The sequence below is a fragment of the Bombina bombina genome, chromosome 2 (genome assembly GCF_027579735.1).
Source record: "Bombina bombina isolate aBomBom1 chromosome 2, aBomBom1.pri, whole genome shotgun sequence".
NCBI lineage: Eukaryota > Metazoa > Chordata > Amphibia > Anura > Bombinatoridae > Bombina > Bombina bombina.
This window is the reverse complement of record NC_069500.1, coordinates 18,691,746-18,711,204: the sequence shown is the minus strand read 5'-3', so window position 1 is coordinate 18,711,204 and position 19,459 is coordinate 18,691,746. Positions and strand designations below refer to the sequence as shown.

Sequence of the window (19,459 nt, the reverse complement as noted above, 5' to 3'; positions counted from 1 at the left end):
GTCTCTGCTTCTCCTCTGTAGAGTACGGTGTAGTGTCTCTGCTTCTCCTCTGTAGAGTATGGTGTAGTGTCTCTGCTTCTCCTCTGTAGAGTATGGTGTAGTGTCTCTGCTTCTCCTCTGTAGAGTATGGTGTAGTGTCTCTGCTTCTCCTCTGTAGAGTACGGTGTAGTGTCTCTGCTTCTCCTCTGTAGAGTACGGTGTAGTGTCTCTACTTCTCCTCTGTAGAGTACGGTGTAGTGTCTCTGCTTCTCCTCTGTAGAGTATGGTGTAGTGTCTCTGCTTCTCCTCTGTAGAGTATGGTGTAGTGTCTCTGCTTCTCCTCTGTAGAGTACGGTGTAGTGTCTCTACTTCTCCTCTGTAGAGTATGGTGTAGTGTCTCTGCTTCTCCTCTGTAGAGTATGGTGTAGTGTCTCTGCTTCTCCTCTGTAGAGTATGGTGTAGTGTCTCTGCTTCTCCTCTGTAGAGTATGGTGTAGTGTCTCTGCTTCTCCTCTGTAGAGTACGGTGTAGTGTCTCTGCTTCTCCTCTGTAGAGTACGGTGTAGTGTCTCTGCTTCTCCTCTGTAGAGTATGGTGTAGTGTCTCTGCTTCTCCTCTGTAGAGTATGGTGTAGTGTCTCTGCTTCTCCTCTGTAGAGTACGGTGTAGTGTCTCTGCTTCTCCTCTGTAGAGTACGGTGTAGTGTCTCTGCTTCTCCTCTGTAGAGTATGATGTAGTGTCTCTGCTTCTCCTCTGTAGAGTATGGTGTAGTGTCTCTGCTTCTCCTCTGTAGAGTATGGTGTAGTGTCTCTGCTTCTCCTCTGTAGAGTATGGTGTAGTGTCTCTGCTTCTCCTCTGTAGAGTATGGTGTAGTGTCTCTGCTTCTCCTCTGTAGAGTATGGTGTAGTGTCTCTGCTTCTCCTCTGTAGAGTATGGTGTAGTGTCTCTGCTTCTCCTCTGTAGAGTACGGTGTAGTGTCTCTGCTTCTCCTCTGTAGAGTATGGTGTAGTGTCTCTGCTTCTCCTCTGTAGAGTATGGTGTAGTGTCTCTGCTTCTCCTCTGTAGAGTATGGTGTAGTGTCTCTGCTTCTCCTCTGTAGAGTACGGTGTAGTGTCTCTGCTTCTCCTCTGTAGAGTATGGTGTAGTGTCTCTGCTTCTCCTCTGTAGAGTATGGTGTAGTGTCTCTGCTTCTCCTCTGTAGAGTACGGTGTAGTGTCTCTGCTTCTCCTCTGTAGAGTATGGTGTAGTGTCTCTGCTTCTCCTCTGTAGAGTATGATGTAGTGTCTCTGCTTCTCCTCTGTAGAGTATGGTGTAGTGTCTCTGCTTCTCCTCTGTAGAGTATGGTGTAGTGTCTCTGCTTCTCCTCTGTAGAGTACGGCTGTAGTGTCTCTGCTTCTCCTCTGTAGAGTATGATGTAGTGTCTCTGCTTCTCCTCTGTAGAGTATGGTGTAGTGTCTCTGCTTCTCCTCTGTAGAGTATGGTGTAGTGTCTCTGCTTCTCCTCTGTAGAGTATGGTGTAGTGTCTCTGCTTCTCCTCTGTAGAGTATGGTGTAGTGTCTCTACTTCTCCTCTGTAGAGTATGGTGTAGTGTCTCTGCTTCTCCTCTGTAGAGTACGGTGTAGTGTCTCTGCTTCTCCTCTGTAGAGTACGGTGTAGTGTCTCTGCTTCTCCTCTGTAGAGTATGATGTAGTGTCTCTGCTTCTCCTCTGTAGAGTATGGTGTAGTGTCTCTGCTTCTCCTCTGTAGAGTATGGTGTAGTGTCTCTGCTTCTCCTCTGTAGAGTACGGTGTAGTGTCTCTGCTTCTCCTCTGTAGAGTATGGTGTAGTGTCTCTGCTTCTCCTCTGTAGAGTATGGTGTAGTGTCTCTGCTTCTCCTCTGTAGAGTATGGTGTAGTGTCTCTGCTTCTCCTCTGTAGAGTACGGTGTAGTGTCTCTGCTTCTCCTCTGTAGAGTATGGTGTAGTGTCTCTGCTTCTCCTCTGTAGAGTATGGTGTAGTGTCTCTGCTTCTCCTCTGTAGAGTACGGTGTAGTGTGTCTGCTTCTCCTCTGTAGAGTACGGTGTAGTGTCTCTGCTTCTCCTCTGTAGAGTACGGTGTAGTGTCTCTGCTTCTCCTCTGTAGAGTATGGTGTAGTGTCTCTGCTTCTCCTCTGTAGAGTACGGTGTAGTGTCTCTGCTTCTCCTCTGTAGAGTATGGTGTAGTGTCTCTGCTTCTCCTCTGTAGAGTACGGTGTAGTGTCTCTGCTTCTCCTCTGTAGAGTATGGTGTAGTGTCTCTGCTTCTCCTCTGTAGAGTACGGTGTAGTGTCTCTGCTTCTCCTCTGTAGAGTACGGTGTAGTGTCTCTGCTTCTCCTCTGTAGAGTATGGTGTAGTGTCTCTGCTTCTCCTCTGTAGAGTATGGTGTAGTGTCTCTGCTTCTCCTCTGTAGAGTACGGTGTAGTGTCTCTGCTTCTCCTCTGTAGAGTATGGTGTAGTGTCTCTGCTTCTCCTCTGTAGAGTACGGTGTAGTGTCTCTGCTTCTCCTCTGTAGAGTATGGTGTAGTGTCTCTGCTTCTCCTCTGTAGAGTATGGTGTAGTGTCTCTGCTTCTCCTCTGTAGAGTACGGTGTAGTGTCTCTGCTTCTCCTCTGTAGAGTATGGTGTAGTGTCTCTGCTTCTCCTCTGTAGAGTAAGGTGTAGTGTCTCTGCTTCTCCTCTGTAGAGTAAGGTGTAGTGTCTCTGCTTCTCCTCTGTAGAGTACGGTGTAGTGTCTCTGCTTCTCCTCTGTAGAGTATGGTGTAGTGTCTCTGCTTCTCCTCTGTAGAGTACGGTGTAGTGTCTCTGCTTCTCCTCTGTAGAGTACGGTGTAGTGTCTCTGCTTCTCCTCTGTAGAGTATGGTGTAGTGTCTCTGCTTCTCCTCTGTAGAGTACGGTGTAGTGTCTCTGCTTCTCCTCTGTAGAGTATGGTGTAGTGTCTCTGCTTCTCCTCTGTAGAGTATGGTGTAGTGTCTCTGCTTCTCCTCTGTAGAGTATGGTGTAGTGTCTCTGCTTCTCCTCTGTAGAGTATGGTGTAGTGTCTCTGCTTCTCCTCTGTAGAGTATGGTGTAGTGTCTCTGCTTCTCCTCTGTAGAGTACGGTGTAGTGTCTCTGCTTCTCCTCTGTAGAGTATGGTGTAGTGTCTCTGCTTCTCCTCTGTAGAGTATGGTGTAGTGTCTCTGCTTCTCCTCTGTAGAGTATGGTGTAGTGTCTCTGCTTCTCCTCTGTAGAGTATGATAGTATTTAAAAATCAAAGATAATTGGCTTCTGTGTGGTGACAATTGAGGTATTTCTTTTCAAGAAATAAAATCTCCCTGTTAGAAGGGGGCTGGGTGACAAGTTTCCCCTCTCAGGGGTATGGTAGATGCCTTTCAGTGAAGTAAATAAATGAAGCAAATGTCAGTGATTAGTGAAAATAAAATCTCCTTTATTTTAGCACAAAAACAAATCAGTGTTAGTGCTGGTGAATTAAAAGTCTCTTGGTGTTGTTTAGTAAAAACTTTGTGCAGAAATTTGGGGTATTTAACTTCCCAAACAGGCTGTAATGGTTCTCGCCTTGATTATGCACACACAGTGTAGAGCAGCGGTTCCCAACCTTTTTTCTCTCCTGTACCCCTTGATTAGGCTTTTCATTTATGAGTACCCCCTCTCTTCATTACCCCCACCCATCCCTCAAAATAAAGGAAGCACTTTTTTATAGGGGAGGTAAGCTATACCTGAATTGCATACGACTGTACGTGTATCAATAGGATTAAAGCTCAGATCTTATTCTCAGGAGTCCTGCTGTGTGGCTGGTGCCCCTGGCAGCTGCCTGGTTGCTCCTAAACAAGGCCCTAGGGGGGGAGTCAAAGTGTAATGATCATAAAAATACATATTTAAATTTGTGAGATCAGATCGATATTAACCACCCAGCCACTATGAACGTTTTTAGTTGGAAGTGAAGCAATCTGAATCAAGCAAGCACCAGAAGCAGTACTTTACTTACCGGCACTGACTTAGACCTGCCTCACCTGTGTCACTCGCAATCTCAATGGCTCTATCACACGTGTCCATGCTGCTAAGCTGCTGCAGTGCCGCTTCTATTTGAGCACTTGCAGTCAAAATTGTGTGCATGGGACAGAGGTGGGTGGAGCAGGAGGCTAAGCTGTCTGGTGACACAGGGTGATCATTAATATGTGGACCGGAGTCATCCACACCCGGTCCACATATTTCAGGTGCAGGGGCTCCCATTTGCCTATATGCCAGGCCAGGACTTCATTTGTCACTTTCCGGCTAAATGCTCCTTCCTTCCACAGTTTCACAATGCTTATTAGTTGATGACCCATTGAGAGTGCCCCCCAGACCCTCTCCCCGCATCTTCCGCCATTACCAACAATATTTTTGCGTACCCCCAACCGGCCTGCCAAGTACCCCCAGGGGTACACGTACCCCAGGTTGGGAACCGCTGGTGTAGAGGATTCCTTGAAGATCTTTGTCTCCGGATGGTGTTAAGTATAAGGTTTATACAAGATTTTGGGGTATTTTCCTTCCCAAACAGGCTGTGCTGGTTGTTGTCCTGAATTTACATAAACAGTATAGAGGATTCCTTGATGATCCCTGTTGGTTACTGTCTTTTATTTGCAAAAAAATTAAAAGTTCCGTTTTTAGAAAATCACGATTCCTGAAGGTTCCTGTGTGGGTTGTAGAAGATGTGAGGTGATTTTTAACCTCCACGGGTCTTTCCTGTCTTAGGATGGCATTGGATACACTTGTGCTTCACAAGTGATCTGAAGAGTTGTGGTCTCGCCGGACCGGAAGTGACGTCACAAATGGGCGTGCCCTTACGCATTTCGTGAAACTGTCTTCACTTCGTCAGAGGGTATGCCCACAGATGTTAGTGCAGTGTTACTTATAGTCCTTTCTATTGAGGAAGTTAATTGCTGCATTATTATTTGTTGTTATGAACTCACTTAAGAATTAATATTGGTAATTTGTCCTACTCATTGGAGCAAGAGATATATTATTCCTTCTTTATTTGGAACAAAAAAACATGAGAAAAAAAACTTAGTGCTGAAACTGCAAGTGCAGCTTTTAACTATGTATTTATTTTGTTATATAATGAAAAAAGGCTTCAAAAAATGCTCCATTTGTAAATGTATGGATTAGATATGATTGTAAAAAACAAGAGATGTACTATTCCACCTTAATTTGGAACAAAAACATGAAAAAAAGGTTAATGCTACAATTGCAAGTGCAGCCTTTAACTATGTGTTTTTTTTATGATGACAAAGAGGCCTCAATAGCACTTCATTTGTGAATGTTTGGATTAGACATAACTATAAAAAGGGGGGGTTTTCTTTCCTTTTATACTAGGGATCCCTGCTTATTTGAAGTGGGAAAAGTTTTCTTACTAAGTTAGTAGTACTTATTTAATTGGTTTTAATGATTGTCTACTTTTGTTTTAAGAACAACCGACTATTATTTCAACTGTTTATCTGATTTCCTTCTTGTTAGACTGAAAACAGGCAAATAGTCTGTGAAGAATTCATTTGTAGCATTTTTTGCTCCAACTTTACCTATGTGTTTACGGTTTTCAAATTCTTCTAATTTTTCAATTTTTTTTTGTGGTTTAAAGTTGCAGGGTAATTTAATGATACTGTTTTATGGGTCACAAAAAAGCAGCAAGGTCTATGTCTTTGTTTAGACCTCTTGGTTGGAGTGATCCCAGGCGATGAATCCAATAGGTTTCTCTTTATCGTAATTCAAGTAGTCTCTCTTTGCCTTTTGTATCTGGTATTTGTTCAATAGCTTTGATGAAAAAATGATCGCTGTTTTTGTTATGAAACTGCTCAAAATGTTTCCCTATGCCATATTCAGAGTCCGCTTCTTTTAGGTTATTAATGTGTTCTAAAGTCCGTCTTTCTAGACTCCTTTTCGTGCGCCCAATGTAAATTTTCTGACACGAGCATTCTAGTAAGTACACAACAAATTCAGACTTGCAGTTCAGAAAGCTTGCTATTGCTACTTTTTATTTATGATCCATTTATTCTCTTCTTTGGTTTTATTTGTGTGACTACAACATATACAGTCTTTTCTGCCGCATTTAAAAATCCTTTTATTGGAGGGGTTTTGCTTTGTTCTTTGTTCTTTTTAATATTGTTGGTGCAAGGGTGTTTTTTATGCATTTGTTCTTTCTATATATAACTTTTGGTGGTTCTGTTAATATGTGCTCCGGTATAGGGTCTTTCTGTAATATCCCCCAATGTCTTTTTAGAATTTTCTCAGTCTGTTTGGCTCCACTATTGTAGGTGGTGATAAATCTGGTGTTAGTGTCTTGTTGTTTGTTTTTATACTCACTATGTTTTTTATTTAAAAGACTATTTCTGTCAGTACTTTTTACCTTCTCATATGCCTCACCGACTGTAGTTTCAGAATATAGTTTATTTTTAAATTTGGTTTTTAGAGAAACTGCTGCTTTTTCAAAGTCTTCATCTTTGCTACAATTTCGCTTTATTCTCTGAAACTGCCCATAAGGTATATTGTTTATCCAATTTGGGTGGTGGCAGCTGGCCGCATGAAGGTAGCCATTAGTGTCAGTCAGTTTAGTGTAGTTTTTGGTGTGTATCTCGTTGTTTTCACAAAAGATAGTGACATCTAGAAAATCAAGAGATTCATGTTATTTAAATTTAAATGGTCAGTGAATATATTAAACTCCTGTTCTTCACCTTCCCATATAAGGATGATATCGTCAATGAATCTTTTCCAGAATTTAATTTTACTTAAATGAGGGTTGTTGTTAAACACATATTCTTCTTCAAATTTCCCCATGTAGAGGTTGGCGAAATTTGGGGCAAATTTGGTCCCCATTGCGGTTCCCCATTTTTGGAGAAACATTTTGTTATCAAAGGAAAAGTAGTTTTTACCTAGAATGAATTTAATTGCATTACCAATGAACTCAATTGTGTTTGATTCATTTAATTACTCTTTTCCAGAAAAAAGCGTAAACTAGCAATCCCTTTCTCATGTGGGATTGCAGTGTAGAGTGAGGTGACAGCCAAAGATGCAAAATGGAAGTTTTCTTTCCAAAATTGATTGTCAATAAAGGACAATAAATGGGGAGTGTCACGTAGGTAAGAATTTAATTTCAGCACTATGGGTCCTAAAAAATTATCTATATATTCGGATAAATGGCTTGTTAGACTATTTATACCCGAAATTATAGGTCTCCCGGGGTTTTTTTTAACATCTTTATGGATCTTGGGGAGGTGATAAAAGACCGTTTTGGGAGTTTCATACTTTAAAAACTCAAATTCGTCTGTATTGAGAATTTTATCTCTCTTAGCTTGTCTAATTAGATCAAGATACTGGTCTAAGAAAATGTCAGTTGGATCTGATTTGAGCACTTCATATGTTTGTGTGTCAGAGAGAATACGATTGGCCTCTAATAAATAGTCCCCATAGTCTTGGACCACTATACCTCCTCCCTTGTCCGCTTGTCTAAACACTACATCTTTATCTTCACTTAGTTGTTTTAGTGCGGCTCTTTCTTTAAAGGTGAGGTTTCTTTTCTTTACATTAAAGGTACTACATAGTTTTTCCATATCCCTTTTCACTAGTTCTTCAAAAATGGCTAATTGTTTGCCCTTTGAATGTACTGGATAGAAGATGCATTGCGGTTTCAGTGAACTGTGTTTGAAAGGTATTTCACTATTCATGACACTATTGGTATTCAATACACTATGTGTGGCATTTGACTCATCTTGTAATTCTAATAGGTTAGTTAGAGTTTCAGAATCTCCCTGCGTGAGTGTTATTTGGTTATCCATTTCTTTATTTACTTTTTCTGTTTTAGCAAAATGTCTTTGAAGTGTCAATTTTATAATGTATTTACTAGTATCTATAAATAGATCAAAAGAATTGGGTTTATTAGAAAGGTCTATCTTTCGCTCCAACTAATAGTGTCATGAATAGTGAAATACCTTTCAAACACAGTTCACTGAAACCACAATCCATCTTCTATCCAGTACATTCAAAGGGCAAACAATTAGCCATTTTTGAAGAACTAGTGAAAAGGGATATGGAAAAACTATGTAGCACCTTTAATGTAAAGAAAAGAAACCTCACCTTTAAAGAAAGAGCCGCACTAAAACAACTAAGTGAAGATAAAGATGTAGTGTTTAGACAAGCGGACAAGGGAGGAGGTATAGTGGTCCAAGACTATGGGGACTATTTATTAGAGGCCAATCGTATTCTCTCTGACACACAAACATATGAAGTGCTCAAATCAGATCCAACTGACATTTTCTTAGACCAGTATCTTGATCTAATTAGACAAGCTAAGAGAGATAAAATTCTCAATACAGACGAATTTGAGTTTTTAAAGTATGAAACTCCCAAAACGGTCTTTTATCACCTCCCCAAGATCCATAAAGATGTTAAAAAAAACCCCGGGAGACCTATAATTTCGGGTATAAATAGTCTAACAAGCCATTTATCCGAATATATAGATAATTTTTTAGGACCCATAGTGCTGAAATTAAATTCTTACCTACGTGACACTCCCCATTTATTGTCCTTTATTGACAATCAATTTTGGAAAGAAAACTACCATTTTGCATCTTTGGCTGTCACCTCACTCTACACTGCAATCCCACATGAGAAAGGTATTGCTAGTTTACGCTTTTTTCTGGAAAAGAGTAATTAAATGAATCAAACACAATTGAGTTCATTGGTAATGCAATTAAATTCATTCTAGGTAAAAACTACTTTTCCTTTGATAACAAAATGTTTCTCCAAAAATGGGGAACCGCAATGGGGACCAAATTTGCCCCAAATTTCGCCAACCTCTACATGGGGAAATTTGAAGAAGAATATGTGTTTAACAACAACCCTCATTTAAGTAAAATTAAATTCTGGAAAAGATTCATTGACGATATCATCCTTATATGGGAAGGTGAAGAACAGGAGTTTAATATATTCACTGACCATTTAAATTTAAATAACATGAATCTCTCGTTCACGAAAACTTGGGGAGACCAATCTCTTGATTTTCTAGATGTCACTATCTTTTGTGAAAACAACGAGATACACACCAAAAACTATACTAAACTGACTGACACTAATGGCTACCTTCATGCGGCCAGCTGCCACCACCCAAGCGAAATTGTAGCAAAGATGAAGACTTTGAAAAAGCAGCAGTTTCTCTAAAAACCAAATTTAAAAATAAACTATATTCTGAAACTACAGTCAGTGAGGCATATGAGAAGGTAAAAAGTACTGACAGAAATGGTCTTTTAAATAAAAAACATAGTGAGTATAAAAACAAACAACAAGACACTAACACCAGATTTATCACCACCTACAATAGTGGAGCCAAACAGACTGAGAAAATTCTAAAAAGACATTGGGGGATATTACAAAAAGACCCTATACTGGAGCACATATTAACAGAACCACCAAAAGTTATATATAGAAAGAACAAATGCATAAAAAACACCCTTGCACCAACAATATTAAAAAGAACAAAGAACAAAGCAAAACCCCTCCAATAAAAGGATTTTTTAAATGCGGCAGAAAAGACTGTATATGTTGTAGTCACACAAATAAAACCAAAGAAGAGAATAAATGGATCATAAATAAAAAGTAGCAATAGCAAGCTTTCTGAACTGCAAGTCTGAATTTGTTTTGCGCATGAAAAGGAGTCTAGAAAGACATAGTGCAATAATGCTAATAAACAACTAGTCTTGATAAAGGCCTATGATCTAGGGCCGAAACGCGTCGACAGTATTGGTAAGCCTCATTTTAATTCAATGTATCTGTTTATTAGCAATATTGCACTATGTTGGTATATTTTCACAGGTATTAGAGAATAATTTTGATTCTACACACTAGAAGATTCATCACATCATAGAGAAGATCAGACCACTACACCTCTTTTTTTTGGATTTCTTCATATTCCTTATATACTTTTATAACATATATTTTTATATCACAATTTATACCACTATTTTTTCTACATTTTTATTTTTCACCAATTTTTGGATTTTTTTTGCCATTTTTCACACTTTTTTGACACATTTTTAGGATCACCATCTTATACTGTTTTTATTGTGTTTGTATTTTTTGGTTTGGATTCTTCACGGAGCTCCACAACACTGTAACTCTTGGATATTATTGTGTTATGATTTTGCCTTTTTCTTACTGAACGACAGGGATCAGAGACTATCAAGTATTTTTATCTTTATTTCTAAGGTGCCCCTTATTGCTTGTTTTATATTGATATTAGCATTGTCTATTGCATTGTGTTGTATTTTCTATGATTTCATTGCTACCATATCCATAGTTGTTATGGATATTTGATTATATGTACAACATAAATTACTCTTATCATATCTGTTGGCGCTCTTCACTACACATTTTATGTTAGTTTCCCCTCCGGTGAGCTAGAGCACCTATGTGCACAGCGACTTAAGTATTGCCCGAAGTGCTTGGTCTATCCTTCCACATACTAGAATTTGGTAAAAGCATGAAGCCCGGTGAATATCGATATGGATATCGGTGATGATGGATTCCTGTTTCAGCAGCGACCACTCTAAAAGGAAGGTGCAGTATTTATGTGACACCTGAACCTACTAACACACAGTATTATAATACAAACGAATACAGCTCTCAGTCTGCAGCCATTAAATGCCTGTTGAGGTATCATCTCTAATGTTGGAGACTCACATATTGCTTCACGGGAATAAGGAGAATGTTAAGTGCTTCACTTAGTGCTTGTATTGGAACACTTTACACAAGGAACCTGTTTCAGATGTCCACTGGACTCTTTCTATCTATAACGTTTCTTACCGTATGTTTAAAAGCTGGCTATATGTGTGACTTCATACCTTGGGCTGTATTCTTGCTGTTTTGCATAGAGTTTTTAGTCCAACAACTTAGATCCCAATAGATTACCTGCCCAGACTATACCCCGTATGCACTGATCTGATTTGAGCACTTCATATGTTTGTGTGTCAGAGAGAATACGATTGGCCTCTAATAAATAGTCCCCATAGTCTTGGACCACTATACCTCCTCCCTTGTCCGCTTGTCTAAACACTACATCTTTATCTTCACTTAGTTGTTTTAGTGCGGCTCTTTCTTTAAAGGTGAGGTTTCTTTTCTTTACATTAAAGGTACTACATAGTTTTTCCATATCCCTTTTCACTAGTTCTTCAAAAATGGCTAATTGTTTGCCCTTTGAATGTACTGGATAGAAGATGCATTGCGGTTTCAGTGAACTGTGTTTGAAAGGTATTTCACTATTCATGACACTATTGGTATTCAATACACTATGTGTGGCATTTGACTCATCTTGTAATTCTAATAGGTTAGTTAGAGTTTCAGAATCTCCCTGCGTGAGTGTTATTTGGTTATCCATTTCTTTATTTACTTTTTCTGTTTTAGCAAAATGTCTTTGAAGTGTCAATTTTATAATGTATTTACTAGTATCTATAAATAGATCAAAAGAATTGGGTTTATTAGAAAGGTCTATCTTTCGCTCCAACTAATAGTGTCATGAATAGTGAAATACCTTTCAAACACAGTTCACTGAAACCACAATCCATCTTCTATCCAGTACATTCAAAGGGCAAACAATTAGCCATTTTTGAAGAACTAGTGAAAAGGGATATGGAAAAACTATGTAGCACCTTTAATGTAAAGAAAAGAAACCTCACCTTTAAAGAAAGAGCCGCACTAAAACAACTAAGTGAAGATAAAGATGTAGTGTTTAGACAAGCGGACAAGGGAGGAGGTATAGTGGTCCAAGACTATGGGGACTATTTATTAGAGGCCAATCGTATTCTCTCTGACACACAAACATATGAAGTGCTCAAATCAGATCCAACTGACATTTTCTTAGACCAGTATCTTGATCTAATTAGACAAGCTAAGAGAGATAAAATTCTCAATACAGACGAATTTGAGTTTTTAAAGTATGAAACTCCCAAAACGGTCTTTTATCACCTCCCCAAGATCCATAAAGATGTTAAAAAAAACCCCGGGAGACCTATAATTTCGGGTATAAATAGTCTAACAAGCCATTTATCCGAATATATAGATAATTTTTTAGGACCCATAGTGCTGAAATTAAATTCTTACCTACGTGACACTCCCCATTTATTGTCCTTTATTGACAATCAATTTTGGAAAGAAAACTACCATTTTGCATCTTTGGCTGTCACCTCACTCTACACTGCAATCCCACATGAGAAAGGTATTGCTAGTTTACGCTTTTTTCTGGAAAAGAGTAATTAAATGAATCAAACACAATTGAGTTCATTGGTAATGCAATTAAATTCATTCTAGGTAAAAACTACTTTTCCTTTGATAACAAAATGTTTCTCCAAAAATGGGGAACCGCAATGGGGACCAAATTTATCCCAAATTCCGCCAACCTCTACATGGGGAAATTTGAAGAAGAATATGTGTTTAACAACAACCCTCATTTAAGTAAAATTAAATTCTGGAAAAGATTCATTGACGATATCATCCTTATATGGGAAGGTGAAGAACAGGAGTTTAATATATTCACTGACCATTTAAATTTAAATAACATGAATCTCTCGTTCACGAAAACTTGGGGAGACCAATCTCTTGATTTTCTAGATGTCACTATCTTTTGTGAAAACAACGAGATACACACCAAAAACTATACTAAACTGACTGACACTAATGGCTACCTTCATGCGGCCAGCTGCCACCACCCAAGCGAAATTGTAGCAAAGATGAAGACTTTGAAAAAGCAGCAGTTTCTCTAAAAACCAAATTTAAAAATAAACTATATTCTGAAACTACAGTCAGTGAGGCATATGAGAAGGTAAAAAGTACTGACAGAAATGGTCTTTTAAATAAAAAACATAGTGAGTATAAAAACAAACAACAAGACACTAACACCAGATTTATCACCACCTACAATAGTGGAGCCAAACAGACTGAGAAAATTCTAAAAAGACATTGGGGGATATTACAAAAAGACCCTATACTGGAGCACATATTAACAGAACCACCAAAAGTTATATATAGAAAGAACAAATGCATAAAAAACACCCTTGCACCAACAATATTAAAAAGAACAAAGAACAAAGCAAAACCCCTCCAATAAAAGGATTTTTTAAATGCGGCAGAAAAGACTGTATATGTTGTAGTCACACAAATAAAACCAAAGAAGAGAATAAATGGATCATAAATAAAAAGTAGCAATAGCAAGCTTTCTGAACTGCAAGTCTGAATTTGTTTTGCGCATGAAAAGGAGTCTAGAAAGACATAGTGCAATAATGCTAATAAACAACTAGTCTTGATAAAGGCCTATGATCTAGGGCCGAAACGCGTCGACAGTATTGGTAAGCCTCATTTTAATTCAATGTATCTGTTTATTAGCAATATTGCACTATGTTGGTATATTTTCACAGGTATTAGAGAATAATTTTGATTCTACACACTAGAAGATTCATCACATCATAGAGAAGATCAGACCACTACACCTCTTTTTTTTGGATTTCTTCATATTCCTTATATACTTTTATAACATATATTTTTATATCACAATTTATACCACTATTTTTTCTACATTTTTATTTTTCACCAATTTTTGGATTTTTTTTGCCATTTTTTCACACTTTTTTGACACATTTTTAGGATCACCATCTTATACTGTTTTTATTGTGTTTGTATTTTTTGGTTTGGATTCTTCACGAAGCTCCACAACACTGTAACTCTTGGATATTATTGTGTTATGATTTTGCCTTTTTCTTACTGAACGACAGGGATCAGAGACTATCAAGTATTTTTATCTTTATTTCTAAGGTGCCCCTTATTGCTTGTTTTATATTGATATTAGCATTGTCTATTGCATTGTGTTGTATTTTCTATGATTTCATTGCTACCATATCCATAGTTGTTATGGATATTTGATTATATATACAACATAAATTACTCTTATCATATCTGTTGGCGCTCTTCACTACACATTTTATGTTAGTTTCCCCTCCGGTGAGCTAGAGCACCTATGTGCAGAGCGACTTAAGTATTGCCCGAAGCGCTTGGTCTATCCTTCCACATACTAGAATTTAGTAAAAGCATGAAGCCCGGTGAATATCGATATGGATATCGGTGATGATGGATTCCTGTTTCAGCAGCGACCACTCTAAAAGGAAGGTGCAGTATTTATGTGACACCTGAACCTACTAACACACAGTATTATAATACAAACGAATACAGCTCTCAGTCTGCAGCCATTAAATGCCTGTTGAGGTATCATCTCTAATGTTGGAGACTCACATATTGCTTCACGGGAATAAGGAGAACGTTAAGTGCTTCACTTAGTGCTTGTATTGGAACACTTTACACAAGGAACCTGTTTCAGATGTCCACTGGACTCTTTCTATCTATAACGTTTCTTACCGTATGTTTAAAAGCTGGCTATATGTGCAACTTAATACCTTGGGCTGTATTCTTGCTGTTTTGCATAGAGTTTTTAGTCCAACAACTTAGATCCCAATAGATTACCTGCCCAGACTATACCCCGCATGCACTTTCTCACGGGGGTCTGTGAGAAGCAGGGTGTGGTTGTATGGATCATTATATTACTCTATCCAAACATATATGCTGACTTTCATGCTTTCTCTATTTATATAGCATGGTTATTGCTGTAACTTTGTTGACACTGCATTTATATTTACTGCGCTACTCTATGCAATGCTGATGATATATTTACTGCGCTACTCTATGCGGTGCTGATGATATATTTACTGCGCTACTCTATGCAGTGCTGATGATATATTTACTGAGCTACTCTATGCAGTGCTAATGATATATTTACTGTGCTACTTTATGCAGTGCTAATGATATATTTACTGAGCTACTCTATGCAATGCTGCTGATATATTTACTGCGCTACTCTATGCGGTGCTGATGATATATTTACTGCGCTACTCTATGCAGTGCTGATGATATATTTACTGCGCTACTCTATGCAGTGCTAATGATATATTTACTGTGCTACTTTATGCAGTGCTAATGATATATTTATTGCTCTACTCTATGCAGTGCTGATGATATATTTACTGAGCTACTCTATGCAGTGCTAATTATATATTTACTGTGCTACTTTATGCAGTGCTAATTATATATTTATTGCTCTACTCTATGCAGGGCTGATGATATATTTACTGCGCTACTCTATGCAGTGCTGATGATATATTTACTGCGCTACTCTATGCAGTGCTAATGATATATTTATTGCGCTACTCTATGCAGTGCTGATGATATATTTACTGTGCTACTTTATGCAGTGCTGATGAAATATTTACTGCGCTACTCTATGCAGTACTAATGATATATTTACTGTGCTACTTTATGCAGTGCTAATGATATATTTATTGCTCTACTCTATGCAGTGCTGATGATATATTTACTGAGCTACTCTATGCAGTGCTAATGATATATTTACTGTGCTACTTTATGCAGTGCTGATGATATATTTATTGCTCTACTCTATGCAGTGCTGATGATATATTTACTGTGCTACTTTATGCAGTGCTGATGATATATTTATTGCTCTACTCTATGCAGTGCTGATGATATATTTACTGAGCTACTCTATGCAGTGCTAATGATATATTTACTGTGCTACTTTATGCAGTGCTAATGATATATTTATTGCTCTACTCTATGCAGTGCTGATGATATATTTACTGAGCTACTCTATGCAGTGCTAATGATATATTTACTGTGCTACTTTATGCAGTGCTGATGATATATTTATTGCTCTACTCTATGCAGTGCTGATGATATATTTACTGTGCTACTTTATGCAGTGTTGATTATATATTTACTGTGCTACTTTATGCAGCGCTGATTATATATTTACTGTACTACTCTATGCAGTGCTGATGATATATTTACTGTGCTACTTTATGCAGTGCTGATTATATATTTACTGTGCTACTTTATGCAGTGCTGATTATATATTTACTGTGCTACTTTATCCAGTGCTGATGATATATTTACTGTGCTACTTTATGCCGTGCTGATGATATATTTACTGCGCTACTTTATGCCGTGCTGATGATATATTTACTGTGCTACTTTATGCCGTGCTGATGATATATTTACTGCGCTACTTTATGCCGTGCTGATGATATATTTACTGCGCTACTTTATGCCGTGCTGATGATATATTTACTGCGCTACTTTATGCCGTGCTGATGATATATTTACTGCGCTACTTTATGCCATGCTGATGATATATTTACTGTGCTACTTTATGCCGTGCTGATGATATATTTACTGCGCTACTTTATGCCGTGCTGATGATATATTTACTGCGCTACTTTATGCCGTGCTGATGATATATTTACTGCGCTACTCTCCCTCTCAAATCGCGCCGGCTCCTTCTATATAATTACATATTATTGTCCACTGGTGGGGATTTAGAGCTGGATTTTTTCTGTTAAAGGGACATTAAACCCAACATTTTTATTTCATGATTCAGATAGAGCAGTTATTTTAAGCAACTTTCTAACGTACTTCTATTATGAAAATATATATTGTTCTCTCTGTATCTTTTGTTGAAAAGCAGAGAGGTAAGCTCAGTAGCGTGCACATGTCTGGAGCACTAATATGGCAGCAGTTTTGCAAGAATGTTATCCATTTGCAAGAGCACTAGATGGCAGCACTATTTCCTGCCATATAGTGATCTAGATGTCTACCTAGGTATCTAAATTTGAAACTTAAAATGGTTTGTTCTGTCTGAATCCCAAAACAACATTTTTGGCTTTCATATCCCTTTAATATGGCTGTTGATAAAAATAACACCTTGTGGCCGTTTACAAAGTTGTCGGATTTTCCTGGTTCAGCGCAGAACTCAAAACTGCTTCTGACTGGATGATAGTTTTACCAATATGTTGAAAAACACGCCAGCATGATCAGCTCTGTCAGTGCAGACAGATTCTAGTTATAGTTAAACTTTGTTCTACAAAAGGAGAGATTGACATAAGGGATTAAATGCCATATATTCCGCTGTGGGAATATAACCAATAACTTTAACTATGTACATAATCTTAACGTTCAATATAAACCTTGTAACCTCTAACTAATACAACACAACTTCAAGTGGTTGAAAACCTACAGGTCACGTTTATTGTGGAAACACAAGAAACTCAACGAAACAGCACAAACAACATGGACCCAGGGGGCGTACCAGGGATGTAGGAGATAAGTGGAGTGCAGCTACAATGCTAAGATGTCTTAGGGAGTTCTCGGCTTCCTGGCACACGAGCAGGGGACCCCCCAGATGTGCATCTGAGGACTTCACCCCTGCCTTAAAATTAGCTGTCATTCTACTCCTCACATCCTGCACCACTGTCCCGAACCAACCACCAGCCGTAGAGTGTTAACCCACCACTCCAAACCAGTAGGACCAGGGTCAACTAGGCGCACAGCATATTAAATAGCTGGGGAGTTGAAACATGGACATAGAAATGGGTCGCATAACCCTCATCATACCTCAAACTCCTCACTACTGAAAGACCACCAAAGGGATGGTTCAGACTAACGATTGCCACTTACAGAATACAGGGAGGGAAGGGTGGAAAACTTAAAGGAACAAGCATGAAGAGGGCTTGGACTTCCTGTACTGGTCTTAAAAGGTAAGTCTAAACCCCTTCTATCTTATAGCAACACTCCCACTCCTGGCCGTAACCCTTATGTGCATATACATGTTTATTTATAAATTTACCACTGGAGAGACTGGAACACACCCTGGAAACGCTAAATCTGTAACCCTGTAACCTGCTACACAGTTAATGTATGATAAATACAGAGTTACCACAGCAAAGGGGATAAAATAAAAATTCTCAAGGCTATTTTCAAGAGAGATGTATCTGAGTAGCTCTGAGACATGAAAAACATTACAAATCTTGGTTAGAAACAAACCTACTGTAATATGGTTTATTGCTTCCTATACAATAATATATGCACAATGCACATCATCATGTTCACCTGGAATTTCACTGACTCATGTACGTTTTTATCTTTATAAATGACTTTCATTTCCCTTTTGTAGGTGGCAGAAAGATATAATCTGTTGTGCTTTAGTGACTGCAGAGAATGTTCTCACTGTATTGTTACAGGGTCAGGATATTACCCAGCACACGTTTCCTGTACTCTCATGTGGCTCTCACAGGAATCTTCCTCTCAGTCACCTTTTCCTAACCAAAACAGTGTGGTGGTCTCTCCCCAGGGGAATATGTTTGGGGAGCCCCCCATTTTTGAGAACCCCTTCTATACCAGTGTTTTGTAAATGAGGTCTGATTAGATATAAAAATGATAATATTGAATATACCCATCTTTTTTATTATCTGATTAAGAAAATACAGTAATTCTAGTATAAAAAATAAAATACAGTAAATCTAGTACAGTAACGGATAAAATACAGTAAATCTAATACAGTAACGGATAAAATACATTAAATCTAATACAGTAACGGATAAAATACAGTAAATCTAATACAGTAACGGATAAAATACAGTAAATCTAGTACAGTAACGGATAAAATACAGTAAATCTAATACAGTAACGGATAAAATACAGTAAATCTAGTACAGTAACGGATAAAATACAGTAAATCTAATAAAGTATTCCTATTACATTTTAGTGTTTTTACTGTTACAGAACCACATTAAGTATTAGATTTGATAAATGCATATTTGTTGCAGATCCATTAGTTTGAGTAATCACCTAAGAACAAATTTGCATCATTTTACATTGTGATCATGAGAACAGACCTGATATAATGTCACACTGTCACAGCTCTGATTGTATATACATATGTATACCACACTGTCACAGCTCTGATTATATATACATATGTATGTCACACTGTCACAGCTCTGATTGTATATACATATGTATACCACACTGTCACAGCTCTGATTATATATACATATGTATGTCACACTGTCACAGCTCTGATTGTATATACATATGTATGTCACACTGTCACAGCTCTGATTATATATACATATGTATACCACACTGTCACAGCTCTGATTATATATACATATGTATGTCACACTGTCACAGCTCTGATTATATATACATATGTATATCACACTGTCACAGCTCTGATTATATATACATATGTATACCACACTGTCACAGCTCTGATTATATATACATATGTATGTCACACTGTCACAGCTCTGATTGTATATACATATGTATGTCACACTGTCACAGCTCTGATTATATATACATATGTATGTCACACTGTCACAGCTCTGATTGTATATACATATGTATGTCACACTGTCACAGCTCTGATTATATATACATATGTATGTCACACTGTCACAGCTCTGATTGTATATACATATGTATGTCACACTGTCACAGGACTCACAGCTCTGATTATATATACATATGTATGTCACACTGTCACAGCTCTGAG

The 19,459-nt window shown here is 38.0% G+C and overlaps 1 protein-coding gene across 1 annotated transcript in view; it reads left to right on the top strand.

Moving 5' to 3' along the window:
- The first annotated feature begins 12,371 nt into the window (after positions 1 to 12,371).
- LOC128646848 (nicalin-1-like) overlaps positions 12,372 to 19,459 on the top strand; it is a 152,737-nt gene continuing 145,649 nt past the window's right edge. Inside the window, exon 1 of the mRNA XM_053699649.1 lies at positions 12,372 to 12,513. Coding sequence (XP_053555624.1) covers positions 12,372 to 12,513 — 142 coding nt within the window. The remainder of the gene's footprint in view (positions 12,514 to 19,459) is intronic.